Source organism: Scyliorhinus torazame, chromosome 4 (genome assembly GCF_047496885.1).
Source record: "Scyliorhinus torazame isolate Kashiwa2021f chromosome 4, sScyTor2.1, whole genome shotgun sequence".
Classification (NCBI taxonomy): domain Eukaryota; kingdom Metazoa; phylum Chordata; class Chondrichthyes; order Carcharhiniformes; family Scyliorhinidae; genus Scyliorhinus; species Scyliorhinus torazame.
This window is the reverse complement of record NC_092710.1, coordinates 324,870,145-324,886,155: the sequence shown is the minus strand read 5'-3', so window position 1 is coordinate 324,886,155 and position 16,011 is coordinate 324,870,145. Positions and strand designations below refer to the sequence as shown.

The following is a 16,011-nucleotide window of genomic DNA, read 5'->3' as shown; positions in this document are numbered from 1 at the left end:
TCCTGTCCTCGTGTAATCCTGTCCTCATGTGATCCTGACCTCATGTGATCCTGTCCTCATTTGATCCTGTCCTCATGTAATCCTGTCCTCATGTGATCCTGTCCTCATGTAATCCTGTCCTCATGTGATCCTGTCCTCAGGTGATCCTGTCCTCATGTAATCCTGTCCTCATGTAATCCTGTCCTCATGTGATCCTGACCTCATGTGATCCTGTCCTCATGTGATCCTGTCCTCATGTAATCCTGACCTCATGTGAGCCTGTCCTCATGTGATCCTGATCTCATGTAATCCTGTCGTCATGTGATCCTGACCTCATGTGATCCTGCCCTCATTTGATCCTGTCCTCGTGTAATCCTGTCCTCATGTAATCCTGTCCTCATGTAATCCTGTCCTCATGTGATCCTGACCTCATGTGATCCTGACCTCATGTGATCCTGTCCTCGTGTAATCCTGACCTCATGTGATCCTGTCCTCATGTGATCCTGTCCTCATGTAATCCTGACCTCGTGTGAGCCTGTCCTTATGTGATCCTGACCTCATGTGATCCTGTCCTCATGTGATCCTGTCCTCATGTGATCCTGTCCTCATGTGATCCTGTCCTCATGTGAGCCTGTCATGTGATTCTGCCCTCATGTAATCCTGTCCTCATGTGATCCTGTCCTCGTGTGATCCTGTCCTTATGTCATCCTGTCCTTATGTCATCCTGTCATGTGATCCTGTCCTCGTGTAATCCTGTCCTCATGTGATCCTGTCCTCATGTAATCCTGTCCTCGTGTAATCCTGTCCTCATGTAATCCTGACCTCATGTGATCCTGTCCTCATGTAATCCTGCCCTCATGTAATCCTGTCCTCATGTAATCCTGTCCTCATGTGATCCTGACCTCATGTGATCCTGTCCTCATGTACTCCTGTCCTCATGTAATCCTGTCCTCATGTAATCCTGTCCTATGTGATCCTGTCCTCATGAAATCCTGTCCTCGTGTGATCCTGACCTCATGTGATCCTGTCCTCATGTAATCCTGTCCTCATGTGATCCTGACCTCATGTGATCCTGTCCTCATGTGATCCTGTCCTCATGTAATCCTGTCCTCATGTGATCCTGTCCTCATGTAATCCTGTCCTCATGTAAGCCTGTCCTCATGTAATCCTGTCCTCATGTGACCCTGACCTCATGTGATCCTGTCCTCGTGTGATCCTGTCCTCATGTAATCATGTCCTCATTTGATCCTGTCCTCATGTAATCCTGTCCTCGTGTAATCCTGACCTCATGTAATCCTGACCTCATGTGATCCTGACCTCATGTGATCCTATCCTCATGTGATCCTGACCTCATGTGATCCTATCCTCATGTGATCCTATCCTCATGTGATCCTGACCTCATGTGATCCTATCCTCATGTGATCCTGACCTCATGTGATCCTGACCTCATGTGATCCTATCCTCATGTGATCCTGACCTCATGTAATCCTGTCCTCATGTAATCCTGTCCTCATGTGATCCTGACCTCATGTGATCCTGTCCTCATTTGATCCTGACTTCATGTGATCCTGTCCTCATGTGATCCTATCCTCATGTGATCCTGTCCTCATGTAATCCTGCCCTCATGTGATCCTGTCCTCATGTAATACTGACCTCATGTAATCCTGTCCTCATGTAATCCTGTCCTCTTGTGATCCTGACCTCATGTGATCCTGTCCTCATTTGATCCTGTCCTCATGCAATCCAGTCCTCATGTGATCCTGTCCTCATGTAATCCTGTCCTCAGGTGATCCTATCCTCATGTAATACTGACCTCATATAATCCTGTCCTCATGTAATCCTGTCCTCATGTGATCCTGACCTCATGTGATCCTGTCCTCATGTGATCCTGTCCTCATGTAATCCTGACCTAATGTGAGCCTGTCCTCATGTGATCCTGACCTCATGTGATCCTGTCCTTGTGTAATCCTGTCCTCATTTGATCCTGTCCTGATGTAATCCTGTCCTTATGTAATCCTGTCCTCATGTGATCCTGACCTCATGTAATCCTGACCTCATGTGATCCTGACCTCAGGTGATCCTATCCTCATGTGATCCTGACCTCATGTGATCCTATCCTCATGTGATCCTGACCTCATGTGATCCTGACCTCATGTGATCCTGCCCTCATGTGATCCTGTCCTCATTTGATCCTGACCTCATGTGATCCTGTCCTCATGTGATCCTGTCCTCATGTAATCCTGTCCTCATGTAATCCTGTCCTCATGTAATTCTGTCCTCATGTGATCCTGTCCTCATGTAATCCTGTCCTCATTGAATCCTGTCCTCGTGTAATCCTGTCCTCATGTGATCCTGACCTCATGTAATCCTGACCTCATGTGATCCTGACCTCATGTGATCCTATCCTCATGTGATCCTGACCTCATGTGATCCTATCCTCATGTGATCCTGACCTCATGTGATCCTATCCTCATGTGATCCTGACCTCATGTAATCCTGTCCTCATGTAATCCTGTCCTCATGTGATCCTGACCTCATGTGATCCTGTCCTCATTTGATCCTGACTTCATGTGATCCTGTCCTCATGTGATCCTGTCCTCATGTGATCCTATCCTCATGTGATCCTGTCCTCATGTAATCCTGCCCTCATGTGATCCTGTCCTCATGTAATACTGACCTCTTGTAATCCTGTCCTCATATAATCCTGTCCTCATGTGATCCTGACCTCATGTGATCCTGTCCTCATGTGATCCTGTCCTCATGTAATCTTGTCCTCATGTGATCCTGTCCTCATGTAACCCTGTCCTCATGTAAACCTGTCCTCGGGTGATCCTATCCTTATGTAATACTGACCTCATATAATCCTGTCCTCATGTAATCCTGTCCTCATGTGATCCTGACCTCATGTGATCCTATCCTCATGTGTTCCTGTCCTCATGTAATCCTGACCTAATGTGAGCCTGTCCTCATGTGATCCTGACCTCATGTGATCCTGTCCTCGTGTAATCCTGTCCTCATTTGATCCTGTCCTCATGTAATCCTGTCCTCATGTAATCCTGTCCTCATGTGATCCTGACCTGATGTAATCCTGTCCTCATGTAATCCTGTCCTCATGTGATCCTGACCTCATGTGATCCTGACCTCATGTGATCCTGTCCTCGTGTAATCCTGACCTCATGTGATCCTGTCCTCATGTGATCCTGTCCTCATGTAATCCTGACCTCGTGTGAGCCTGTCCTTCTGTGATCCTGACCTCATGTGATCCTGTCCTCATGTGATCCTGTCCTCATGTGATCCTGAGCTCATGTGATCCTGTCCTCATGTAATCCTGTCCTCATGTGATCCTGTCCTCATGTGATCCTGTCCTCATGTGAGCCTGTCATGTGATTCTGCCCTCATGTAATCCTGTCCTCATGTGATCCTGTCCTCGTGTGATACTGTCCTCATGTGATCCTGACCTCATGTGATCCTGTCCTCATTTGATCCTGACTTCATGTGATCCTGTCCTCATGTGATCCTGTCCTCATGTGATCTTATCCTCATGTGATCCTGTCCTCATGTAATCCTGTCCTCATGTGTTCCTGTCCTCATGTAATACTGACCTCATGTAATCCTGTCCTCATGTAATCCTGTCCTCATGTGATCCTGTCCTCGTGTGATCCTGTCCTCATGTGATCCTGACCTCATGTGATCCTGTCCTCATTTGATCCTGACTTCATGTGATCCTGTCCTCATGTGATCCTGTCCTCATGTGATCTTATCCTCATGTGATCCTGTCCTCATGTAATCCTGTCCTCAGGTGATCCTGTCCTCATGTAATCCTGTCCTCATGTAATCCTGTCCTCAGGTGATCCTGTCCTCATGTAATCCTGTCCTCATGTAATCCTGTCCTCATGTGATCCTGACTTCATGTGATCCTGTCCTCATGTGATCCTGTCCTCATGTGATCTTATCCTCATGTGATCCTGTCCTCATGTAATCCTGTCCTCAGGTGATCCTGTCCTCATGTAATCCTGTCCTCATGTAATCCTGACCTCATGTGAGCCTGTCCTCAAGTGATCCTGATCTCATGTAATCCTGTCGTCATGTGATCCTGACCTCATGTGATCCTGCCCTCATTTGATCCTGTCCTCGTGTAATCCTGTCCTCATGTAATCCTGTCCTCATGTAATCCTGTCCTCATGTGATCCTGACCTCATGTGATCCTGTCCTCGTGTAATCCTGTCCTCATGTGATCCTGTCCTCATGTAATCCTGTCCTCGTGTAATCCTGTCCTCATGTAATCCTGACCTCATGTGATCCTGTCCTCATGTAATCCTGCCCTCATGTAATCCTGTCCTCATGTAATCCTGTCCTCATGTGATCCTGACCTCATGTGATCCTGTCCTCATGTAATCCCGTCCTCATGTGATCCTGTCCTCATGTAATCCTGTCCTCATGTAATCCTGTCCTCATATGATCCTGTCCTCAGGTGATCCTGTCCTCATGTAATCCTGTCCTCATGTAATCCTGTCCTCATGTGATCCTGACCTCATGTGATCCTGTACTCATGTGATCCTGTCCTCATGTAATCCTGACCTCATGTGAGCCTGTCCTCATGTGATCCTGACCTCATGTAATCCTGTCGTCATGTGATCCTGACCTCATGTGATCCTGCCCTCATTTGATCCTGTCCTCATGTAATCCTGTCCTCATGTGATCCTGACCTCATGTGATCCTGACCTCATGTGATCCTGTCCTTGTGTAATCCTGACCTCATGTGATCCTGTCCTCATGTGATCCTGTCCTCATGTAATCCTGACCTCATGTGAGCCTGTCCTCATGTGATCCTGACCTCATGTGATCCTGTCCTCATGTGATCATTTCCTCACATGATCCTGTCCTCACATGACCTTGTGCTCACGTGATCATGTCCATGTTTGATCTTGTCCTCACGTGCTCCTGTGCTCACATGATCCTGTCTACAAATGATCCTGTCCTCACACGATACTGTCCTCACACGACCCTGTCCTCACATGATCAAGTCCTCATGTGACGCTGTCCACTTGATCCTGCCCTCATTTGATCCTGACTTAATGTGATGCTGTCCTCATGTGATCCTGTCCTCATGTGATCCTATCCTCATGTGATCCTGTCCTCATGTAATCCTGTCCTCATGTGATCCTGTCCTCATGTAATACTGACCTCATGTAATCCTGTCCTCATGTAATCCTGTCCTCATGTGATCCTGACCTCATGTGATCCTGTCCTCATTTGATCCTGTCCTCATGTGATCCTGTCCTCATGTAATCCTGTCCTCATGTAATCCTGTCCTCATGTGATCCTGTCCTCAGGTGATCCTGTCCTCATGTGATCCTGTCCTCATGTAATCCTGACCTCATGTGAGCCTGTCCTCATGTGATCCTGATCTCATGTAATCCTGTCGTTATGTGATACTGACCTCACGTGATCCTGCCCTCATTTGATTCTGTGCTCGTGTAATCCTGTCCTCATGTGATCCTGTCCTCATGTAATCCTGTCCTCATGTAATCCTGTCCTCATGTGATCCTGACCTCATGTGATCCTGTCCTCGTGTAATCCTGACCTCATGTGATCCTGTCCTCATGTGATCCTGTCCTCATGTAATCCTGACCTCATGTGAGCCTGTCCTCATGTGATCCTGACCTCATGTGATCCTGTCCTCATGTGATCCTGTCCTCATGTGATCCTGTCCTCATGTGATCCTGAGCTCATGTAATCCTGTCCTCATGAGATCCTGTCCTCATGTGAGCCTGTCATGTGATTCTGACCTCATGTAATCCTGTCCTCATGTGATCCTGTCCTCGTGTGATCTTGTCCTTATGTCATCCTGTCCTTATGCCATCCTGTCGTGTGATCCTGTCCTCGTGTAATCCTGTCCTCATGTGATCCTGTCCTCATGTAATCCTGACCTCATGTGATCCTGTCCTCATGTAATCCTGCCCTCATGTAATCCTGTCCTCATGTAATCCTGTCCTCATGTGATCCTGACCTCATGTGATCCTGTCCTCATTTGATCCTGTCCTCATGTAATCCTGTCCTCACGTGATCCTGCCCACACGCGATCCTGTCCCCACGTGATCCTGTCCCCGTGTGATCCTGTCCTCATGTGATTATACGGTAGGGAAACTACAGTAAAGCCTGAGCATCTAACCTTCTGCTATGGAGGCTGGAGTCCTGAAAACTTGTCCCAACTGATCATTCAAGACACAAATGGCCTGTGGTGACAAAGGAATAATCCATCGGGGGTAAGCTTCCTTTTTCACATTGGGATTTAAGAAATAGACATTGGTTCTCAGGATGTGGGTAGCTGCATTAAATGCCCTGCCCTTGTTGGTTTGAGCACGGGACTGGAGTCACATGCCAGACAAGGTGGTGCCTGACAGCTTCCTTTCCCTGAGGAACATGAGATGAAGCCAGTTGGACTTCGGTAAACAATCTGACAGTTTTAACGGCCATTTTGTCTGGTGCCAGCTCACGGACTCAGTTTGCTACAAACCATGTTGCTATGAACAAACAAAAGACGGAAGATAACACTCGGTATCACTGGCACAGCAATTAAGGGACTATTTAGCATGACTTACCCTGCACATCTTTGGGTTGTGGGGGTGAGACCCGGACAGACACGGGGAGAATGTGCAAACTCCACACGGACAGTGACACATGACACCAAGATTCATTATCCAACCACATTACAGCTACCCCACACAGGTACCGATATGAAGAGGGAAGTAGAAGCAACGCCCCCGCAAAGCCTCACAAAGTAGGAAGATTAGTGAAGAAGAATCATAGATGTACAGTGCAGAAGGAGACCATTCGGCCCATCGGGTCTGCACCGACCCTTGGAAAGAGCACACTACTCAAGCCCACCCTATCCCTGTAACCCAGTAACCCCACTTAACCTTTTTTTTTGGACACTAAGGGCAATTTACCGTGGCCAATCCACCTAACCCACACATTTTTGGACTGTGGGAGGAAACCGGAGCACCCGGAGGAAACCCACGCAGACATGGGGAGAATGTGCAGAAGTACAGCAAAAACTGTCAGAGCTACCTCCTCGGACCCACAAACCACCTCCTAAGATATTATGACTGGATGATAACCAGACAGCCCACCGCCAAGTGGACCCCTTTCAACTCCCAGGACAAGACAAATAAGGATAATTACTGGACACAGGCTTTGGACTTTTTCCCAATGTTCACCTCTCTGGATGTGGGCCTCCCCACACCGGACTCCTCCAAGATACCCCCAAAGGGGGTACCCCCACCCAAGGAGCCACAGGATACTCACCGCGATGCGGAGCTTGGCCTATCCTATCCTAACCACCACACAGAGAAAAAGAAAGATCAGAGAACTGGGTCCAGGGACCCCCATGACACCCCAGGCCTTGCACGCCTCCAAAACCTAGTCCAGGATTCACTAAAAGTAAACTTGCAGGTTGAGTCCGTAATTAAGAAAGCAAATGCAATGTTGTCATTTATCTCAAGAGGCTTGGAATATAAAAGCAGGGATGTACTTCTGAAGCTTTATGAAGCATTAGTTAGGCCCCATTTAGAATACTGTGAGCAATTTTGGGCCCCACACCTCAGGAAGGACATACTGGCACTGGAGCGGGTCCAGCAGAGATTCACACGGATGATCCCAGGAATGGTAGGCCTAACATACGATGAACGTCTGAGGATCCTGGGATTATATTCATTGGAGTTTAGGAGGTTGAGGGGAGATCTAATAGAAACTTACAAGATAATGAATGGCTTAGATAGGGTGGACGTAGGGAAGTTGTTTCCATTAGCAGGGGAGACTAGGACCCGGGGGCACAGCCTTAGAATAAAAGGGAGTCACTTTAGAACAGAGATGAGGAGAAATTTCTTCAGCCAGAGAGTGGTGGGTCTGTGGAATTGATTGCCACAGAAGGCGGTGGAGGCCGGGACGTTGAGTGTTTTTAAGACAGAAGTTGATAAATTCTTGATTTCTCGAGGAATTAAGGGCTATGGAGAGAGAGCGGGTAAATGGAGTTGAAATCAGCCATGATTGAATGGTGGAGTGGGCTCGATGGGCCGAATGGCCTTCCTTCCGCTCCTATGTCTTATGGTCTTAAAATCAGCCAGTTTGATCCTGAACAGGACATGACAACTCCCCCCCCCCCCCCCCCGCCCTCCCCTCCCACACACACACACACACAAACCATTCAATGCACATACAGGACCAACCCAACACCCCAACAAGGGAAGAGAAAAAAGAAACTCTCTTGGGAGGAACCACCCCACTAGACACACCACATACCACCAAATGAAGGATATTCAGGCCGGCCTCACTCACAAGAGCCCCAACAGTTAGAACAGTCAGAGAGGGAGACCCACGTCAGGAGAAATGACCGTCTCCCTCCAATAGGGGTGTCCAAGAAAAATAGCAGGAAAATATCCAGTCCACTTGGGCCTACAGAAGAAAAAGGCTCAACCAAAAAAATATGTAGTTCTGTCTATTGGGGCCATTCTCAAAGGTAGCGAAGACCAATCTAATCTTACCCTCCACCCCTCCCCCAACTCCAGCATCCTCCCCCAAGGATATAATAGGATAAAGAAACTGCACAAATCTAGAATACAAGAGCAGGGATGTACTTCTGAGGCTGCATAAGGCCCTGGTCAGACCCCATTTGGAGTATTGTGAGCAGTTTTGGGCCCCGTATCTATGGAAGGATGTACTGGCCTTGGAAATGGCCCTGAAAAGGTTCACAAGAACCATCCCTGGAATGAACAGCCTGTCTTATGTGGAGCGGTTGAGGACTCTGGGTCTGTACTCGTTGGAGTTTAGAAGGATGAGGAGGGATCTTATTGAAACTTACAGGATACTGAGAGGCCGCGATAGAGGACGTGGAGAGGATGTTTCCAATAGTCGGAAAAATCAGATGGATCACCTTCATCGCTAGCAGCCATCATCCGTCAGTGTGCACCGTATCATCAGGGTGGCAAACGACTCAAAGGCAACTGCACCATCAAAGACCAGGCCCCACCACAACCCCCTCCAGCCACAGCGAGGATTATAGCATATTGCCTCGAGTCAAAAGCGCTGAAACATTGACCAACAAATCTTGGTACACAGCGAAAGCCATGTAAACCCGAAAAAAGACACAAAGGATAAAAACAAAGATGAACAGAGCTGGAGCTTGCAAAAACGCAGTCGCTGCTGTGCTCACATCACATGTCCTCCCAAAATCGCCAGTTTTAACAAATCCATTCCTAATTTGCCGATTTGTGGTTTGAATTTCCCACAACTTGTATTTATGTAGTGCCTTTATAAGGTCATAAAGTTATAGAATCACAGAATTGTTAGCGTGCAGAAGAAAGCCATTCGACCCATCCTGTCCATGCCAGCTCTCTGTTAGAGCAGCTCAGTTGGTACCGCTCCCCTGCCTTTTCCTCATAGGCCTGCAATTTATTTTCCTCTTCAAATAATCATGCTTTTGATAGCTGCAGTTGAATCTGCCTCCATCACGCTCTCATGCAGTGCATTCCTGATCCTAACGCCCTTCACGGCCTTTGGTTCTTTTGCCAATCACCTGAAACCCATGTCTCCCCCGGTTCTCCCCCCTCCCACCAGTGGGGACAGTTTCCCGCTCGCGGTTCCACCCAGGCCCCTGATGGCTTTTGAGCATCTCTTATCAAATCTCCTCCGAATCCTCGCCTCTCTGAGCAAACCAGCCGGACATCTCCAATCTATCCCCAGAAGCAAAGCCCCAAGGTGTTCCATGGGAAAGTCACCAAGCAAAATGTGACACTGAGCCACATGTGGAGATATTAGGATTGGTGATCAGACGTTTGGTCAAAGAGACGAAGGTAAATGCTCCATCTGGATTGTTAGTTTAATGTTTGTTGCCACATGTCTACTGATCAATAAGACATTGTGCCCACCAATACGCAATGAGCTCAAGAGGATAGTGGATGGTGGTTATGAACGAATCTTTGGATGATGCTGAAACACATATAAACTCAATGTTTTTTTTTCCCCATTTCAGACTTTACTGCATGAGTTGGACAGAAGTACTGGAAAGTACAGGGATGAGGTGCACCTCAAAACTGCAATAATGTCCTTCATCAACGCGGTGTTAAATGCTGGTGCCGGAGTGGTAAGTTGAAGGTAGCCTCAGAGGAAATGCTGCACTGTCTGCCACAGTTTGTCAGGCCAGCCACTGGTGCTCCAAGGGTGGAGTGAGTGAAGCAGAACAAGACTTGTGAGCAAACTCAGGGTTATATTGCCCATGAGAAAAGCCAATAAAAAGATTTTTAAAAAAAAAAATGTTTATATTGCCATTACCACAATAAGATGGTAACGCAATCGAATTGCAATGATTATAGCTGAGCCAGCTGGTAGGGAGGCCGGTTGTACCTGCCGAAACGGGGGCACCGTGGACCAAGGGTAGAACTTTGGTAATGAATTGAGATTCGATGCTTCACCATTGGGATTCTTTTTAAAACGCAGAAGTATCACTATTTTCAAACGATTATCGGGCATGAAGGCAGAAAACGGTGGTAGTTCACAGCAGGTCCAGCAGCATTTGTGCCCAGAGAAACAGAGTTGACGTGTCAGGCCGATGACCAGACGTGTGAGCGACCTGTTGTACTCCTCGAATGCTGCCCGGCCTGCTGAGTATTTCCCGTATCTTCTGCTTTTATATCAGATTTACGACATTTGCAGTATTTTGCTTTTGTCTCATTACCAACGTCTGACAGTGTCAACATTAACAATTTCCCAAGATGGAGCCTCCGGAATATTAGCCCTTTTGAATGAAATGAATGAAAATTGCTTATTGTCACAAGTAGGCTTCAAATGAAGTTACTGTGAAAAGCCCCTAGTCGCCACATTCCGGCGCCTGTTCGGGGAGGCTGTTACGGGAATTGAACCGTGCCGCTGGCCTGCCTTGGTCTGCTTTCAAAGCCAGCGATTTAGCCCTGTGCTAAACAGCCCCTTTGAAAGTGAAGGTGAAGTGAAGGGACTTCCCCACCACCCCGCCACATGTTTTTCGCCAACAGAAGCGGCCCACCAGCGGGCTCTACTGGTCCTGCCGTTCTCAACAGGATTTCCCGCTGACTGCGCCCCTCGTCGCCGGGAAACCCGAGTGCCGGTGTGGGACCGGAATCTTCCACCAGCGTCAACAATCGATTAATCCCACTCCTAGTCTTATCATCCTTTAAAATGTCCTTTAACGATGGTATCGGAGCCCTTTGTGAAGGGATGTCTCACCTTTTAAACTAACTGAAAACAGTCAATATAACCGACTCCGATTACCTCATATGGATTGGTAGTCGGGGCAACGGGAAACCTAGTAAAATAAATATAAGTATAGAGGTCTTGTGGCGCAGTGGGTAGCGTCCTTGCCTCTGAGCCTGAAGCTCCGGGTTGAGTCCCACCCCAGGAGTCGATGGCCAAGGAAGGTGCGTTCATAATGTGACCAAACAGGGTGGGTGTGTCACAGATACATGGAAGATAGGAGCAGGAGGAGGCCTTTTGGCCCTTTGAGCCTGCTCCACCATTTATCCCGGTCATGGCTGATCATTCAACTCAAATAGAGACGTAGAAGATAAAACCTGCAAAATCCTTCCGATCTCACACCAATGGCTGGCGGTAAGAGCAGGAGAGATTCCTGGTCAGCCCGTTTGATGTGGATCGGAGCCCCTCATGCTATAAGCTCTTGGTGACAGACTGGAGACCTGGGCCGGGATTCTCCCTTTTTGGGACTAAGTCACCACGCCCGCCGGAAAACGGGCGAGAATCACTCCGGACTTTTTCCTCGAAAGTCCGGGGTGATTCTCCGTTTTCCAGGAGGCTAGCAGGGTCCCGGCATGCGTCCCGCAGCTCTGGCTGCCGGCGGGGCCCTGCTGTTCAGACCCCGCGGCCGCGCATGCGCCCGGTGGCCCACCTCGACGCGGGCGCCGCACGTAGTAAGGTAGGTCCACCCCAGATCGCAATGGCCCGCCGATTCCCCCCCCCCCCTACCCACCCACCCACCGAACTCCAGCAAATACAATCCTAACCAATTCAATCTCTCCTCATATGCAAGTCACACCATCCCAGGAATCAGTCTGGTAAACCTTCGCTGCATTCATTTTAGAGCAAGAACATTCTTCCTCAGATAAAGAGACCAAAACTGCACACAAGATTCCAGGTGTGGCCTCAACAAGGCCCTGTATAATTACAGCAAAACATCCCTGCTCCTGTACTCAAATCCTCTCGCTATGAAGGCCAACATACCATTTACCTTCTGTACTGCCTGCTGCTGTACCTGTATGCTTACCTTCAGTGACTGGTGTACGAGGACACCCAGGTCTCGTTGCACATTTCCCTCTCCTAATTTATGGCCATTCGGATAATAATCTGCCTTCCCGTTTTTGTTACTGAAGTGGATAACCTCACATTTATCCAAGTTATACGGCATCCCCGTAACAGCCTCCCTGAACAGGCACCGGAATGTGGCGACTAGGGGCTTTTCACAGTAACTTCATTTGAAGCCTACTTGTGACAATAAGCGATTTTCATTTCATTTCATTGCATTCATTTCATTTTCATTTTCATTCAGGCTCTAACTAGTGTTCTCTCCACACTTACCCCAGTGTCAACAATACACGGGCACCGCTGCGTGAGATTGCCATTTCAGATTGCGCATTTGAACAGCTAACTGCACTGAGACTATCCCGAGTACCTGTAGTATGAAATCTATACCAGAAGACCATGAGGCCACCTGATGAAGTGTGATAATCTATGATAATCATTCATTTTCATTTCATTTCATTTCATTCATCTGCCACTCATTTGCCCACTCACTGAACTCGTTCAAAACACACTGAATGATCTCTGCATCCTCCTCACAGCTCACCTCCCACCCCCACCCCCCAACCCAACTTGGTGTCATCTGCAAATTTGGAGATATTACATTTTGTTCCCTCATCTAAATCATTAATAATATATTGTGAATAGCTGGGATCACAGCACCGATCCCTGCGGTACACCACTACCACTGCCTGCCAATTTAAAAAGACCTATTAATTCCTACTCTTTGTTCCCTGTCCGTCAGCCAGTTTTCTATCCGTCTCAATACACTGCCCCTAATCCCAATCAGAAAGTATTCCCCCAGTACTGCGCGGTGTAGATTTTGTGCTCGTCTTGGGTGGGACTTGAACTCGTGGCCTTCTAACAGAGGTCAACGGAGCCGGAGCTGACACTTCATCAGGTGGCCTCATGGTCTTCTGGTATAGATTCCATATTACAGGTACTCGGGATAGTCTCAGTGCAGTTAGCTGTTCAAATGCGCAATCTGAAATGGCAATCTCACGCAGTGGTGCCCGTGTATTGTTGACACTGGGGTAAGTGTGGAGAGAACACTAGTTAGAGCCTGAATTAAAGGTCCTTAACACAACACGAGACACGTAACCAGCCATGGGCCAAACCAGAACCACAGCTGAAAACTGGACTTTAGAAACCTGGGGCGAAATTCTCCGGAAACAGCGTGATGTCCGCCGACTGGCGCCCAAAACGGCGCCAATCAGACAGGCATCGCGCCGCCCCAAAGGTGCGGAATGCTCCGCATCTTTGGGGGCCGAGCCCCAACATTGAGGGGCTAGGCCGACGCCGGAGGAATTTCCGCCCCGCCAGCTGGCGGAAACGGCCTTTGGTGCCCCGCCAGCTGGCGCGGAAATGACATCTCGGGGCGGCGCATGCGCGGGAGCGTCAGCGGCCGCTGACAGTTTCCCGCGCATGCGCAGTGGAGGGAGTCTCTTCTGCCTCCGCCATGGTGGAGACCGTGGCGGAGGCAGAAGGGAAAGAGTGCCCCCACGGCACAGGCCCGCCCGCGGATCGGTGGGCCCCGATCGCGGGCCAGGCCACCGTGGGGGCACCCCCTGGGGCCAGATCGCCCCGCCTTGTCCCGCCGGTAAGGTAGGTGATTTAATTTACGCCAGCGGGACAGGCAATTTATCGGTGGGACTTCGGCCCATCCGGGCCGGAGAATCGAGCGGGGGGGCCCGCCAACCGGCGCGGCGCGATGCCCACCCCAGCCGATTATTCGGTGCCGGAGAATTTGGCAACCGGCGGGGGCGGGATTCTCGCCAGCCCCCGGCGATTCTCCGACCCGGCGTGGGGTCGGAGAATGTCGCCCCTGGTCATTTTAAACAAAGAAAGCAAGGAAAATTCTCCTATGTTTTTCTAAATCGCCGGTTGAACCTCAGCGAGAGTATTGTATGCAACTCTGGGCCATATACTAAAAAGTGGAAGAGTGCAGGCATTCCTCACCGTGATGGGCACAAATCAGTCACCAAAGCTGGAAGGCCAAAGGGCGCTGTGCTCCGGGGCAGGAAGCAATGCCGCCATTTTGCAGTCTGCTGAGAAACTGTGGGGCCCCAGGGTTTAACGGTGTCTCCACTTCCTTTCAGGACAATCTGGAATTCCGACTGCACCTCCGGTATGAGTTCCTCATGTTAGGAATTCAACCTGTGATCGATAAGTTACGAAGCCACGAGAACGCAACGTTGGACAGGTAACTAGCCGTGCACAATGTCACAAACATAATCAACGATGGGCAGCCTGGCTCTGTAAACATGGGCATTGTGAAGATAGATAGAGTATCCAGTGAGAATATTGGGTACAACAGCAAGGAAATTGTGTTGGACCTCAAAAAATCACTGTTATTTCTTCTTTCTTGGGATGCCCAACCACAATGTTCCACATCCTGCCAGATTTTACAGCTTTCTTCTGAGTTACTGTTCTCTTTTCTCTTTCCCTTGAAACTCTTATGACCAGGCCAAAGTCAGAATGAATATGAAGTTAGTTGTTCTGACATTCCATTTTGCTTAGGTTATTTTTATTTATCCTTTCGTTGGATGTGGGCATCACTGGCAAGGCCAAAGACAGCTCTTGGGACAGGACGTTTGCCCCTGGGGTCCTTGATCCCAGGGAAGGCTCACCGCTGTCCGATTAAAGTGCCTGGTGGGCACAACGTAAGTCCCTGAACATACTTATTGTCCAACATTAATAAGTATTAAACAGTTCAGTTGACTTTGTATCAATGGCCTTCTTGGGCTGGTATGTCCACATTCCCACAACTCTGTAAAAGAAGAATTCCACCGTAGCTCAAAATTCCAGAATGTGCTTGTTTTGGAGGGCAGAGTCGTTCTCTACGTGTCTATTCTGTGAAACATCTCAGTCAGATTGGCCACAGTTGATGAGCAGTCAAGAACTGAAAGTTTTGGTTGAAGCAGGAAGATTGGCCAGGATAGATTTGAACACTGACTAATTCATATTTTCTCTCTGCGTTTTTAGACACTTAGACTTCTTTGAGATGGTCAGAAATGAGGATGAGAGTGAACTTGCAAAGCGGCTTGACATGGTGAGTGACAATCCTAACACGTAAGCCAAGGAGGAACCAGCTCCAAATCAAACATCATCTGTTGTCGCTTATTTTCATTATACGGAGTTTCATGGCATCAGGAATTTTGTTATTATATCAACAGTTGGTGGTGACAGCTTTGGGGACATGGTGAAAGTAGCTAATTCAAAAACAATAGACATCACGGGGTGGATTCTCCTTTTGGGAGACCTATGTACTCCTGCTGGAGAAGAACTGCACCCGTTTTCCGATCCCCTGGGAATGCAAAGCGGGAAGCAATTCCGTATCCCTTGCCATGCAAAGGTATGCATGGCGAGATATAGAAGGGATTCCCGACGGATTCCTGCTATCGGGCCACCATTTTGAGCGGGCGGCCTGATAGCGAAGTCCCACAGCCCTTTCCGCTGAGGCCTGTTTCCAGGGCTGAGGAGCTCCACGCGCCGGAACTCCTCAGTGCAGGGAGAGATCAGAGTTCCATTTTTAAATGTCGTACCGATCTCTCGAACCCCGATGCGACCCCCCAAACATCTCCAAAGCCCCAACTTGCCAGGTTGCCCATGCCAGGGTTTGGGTCTGGGGTTGTCCTTCTCTTAAGATATGGGGTGAGGTGGAGGGGCTTGAGGACCAACTAAAGGTAAGCT

At 48.8% G+C, this 16,011-nt stretch overlaps 1 protein-coding gene across 4 annotated transcripts in view; it reads left to right on the top strand.

The window, feature by feature from the left end:
* The window catches only part of daam2 (dishevelled associated activator of morphogenesis 2), a 458,630-nt gene that overhangs the window by 311,258 nt on the left and 131,361 nt on the right, over positions 1-16,011 (top strand). For all 4 annotated transcript variants that reach the window (XM_072500175.1, XM_072500172.1, XM_072500174.1 and 1 more), the window contains 3 exons: positions 10,010-10,120; positions 14,418-14,521; positions 15,304-15,370. In XM_072500175.1, the coding sequence (XP_072356276.1) occupies positions 10,010-10,120; positions 14,418-14,521; positions 15,304-15,370 (282 nt within the window). The remainder of the gene's footprint in view (positions 1-10,009; positions 10,121-14,417; positions 14,522-15,303; positions 15,371-16,011) is intronic.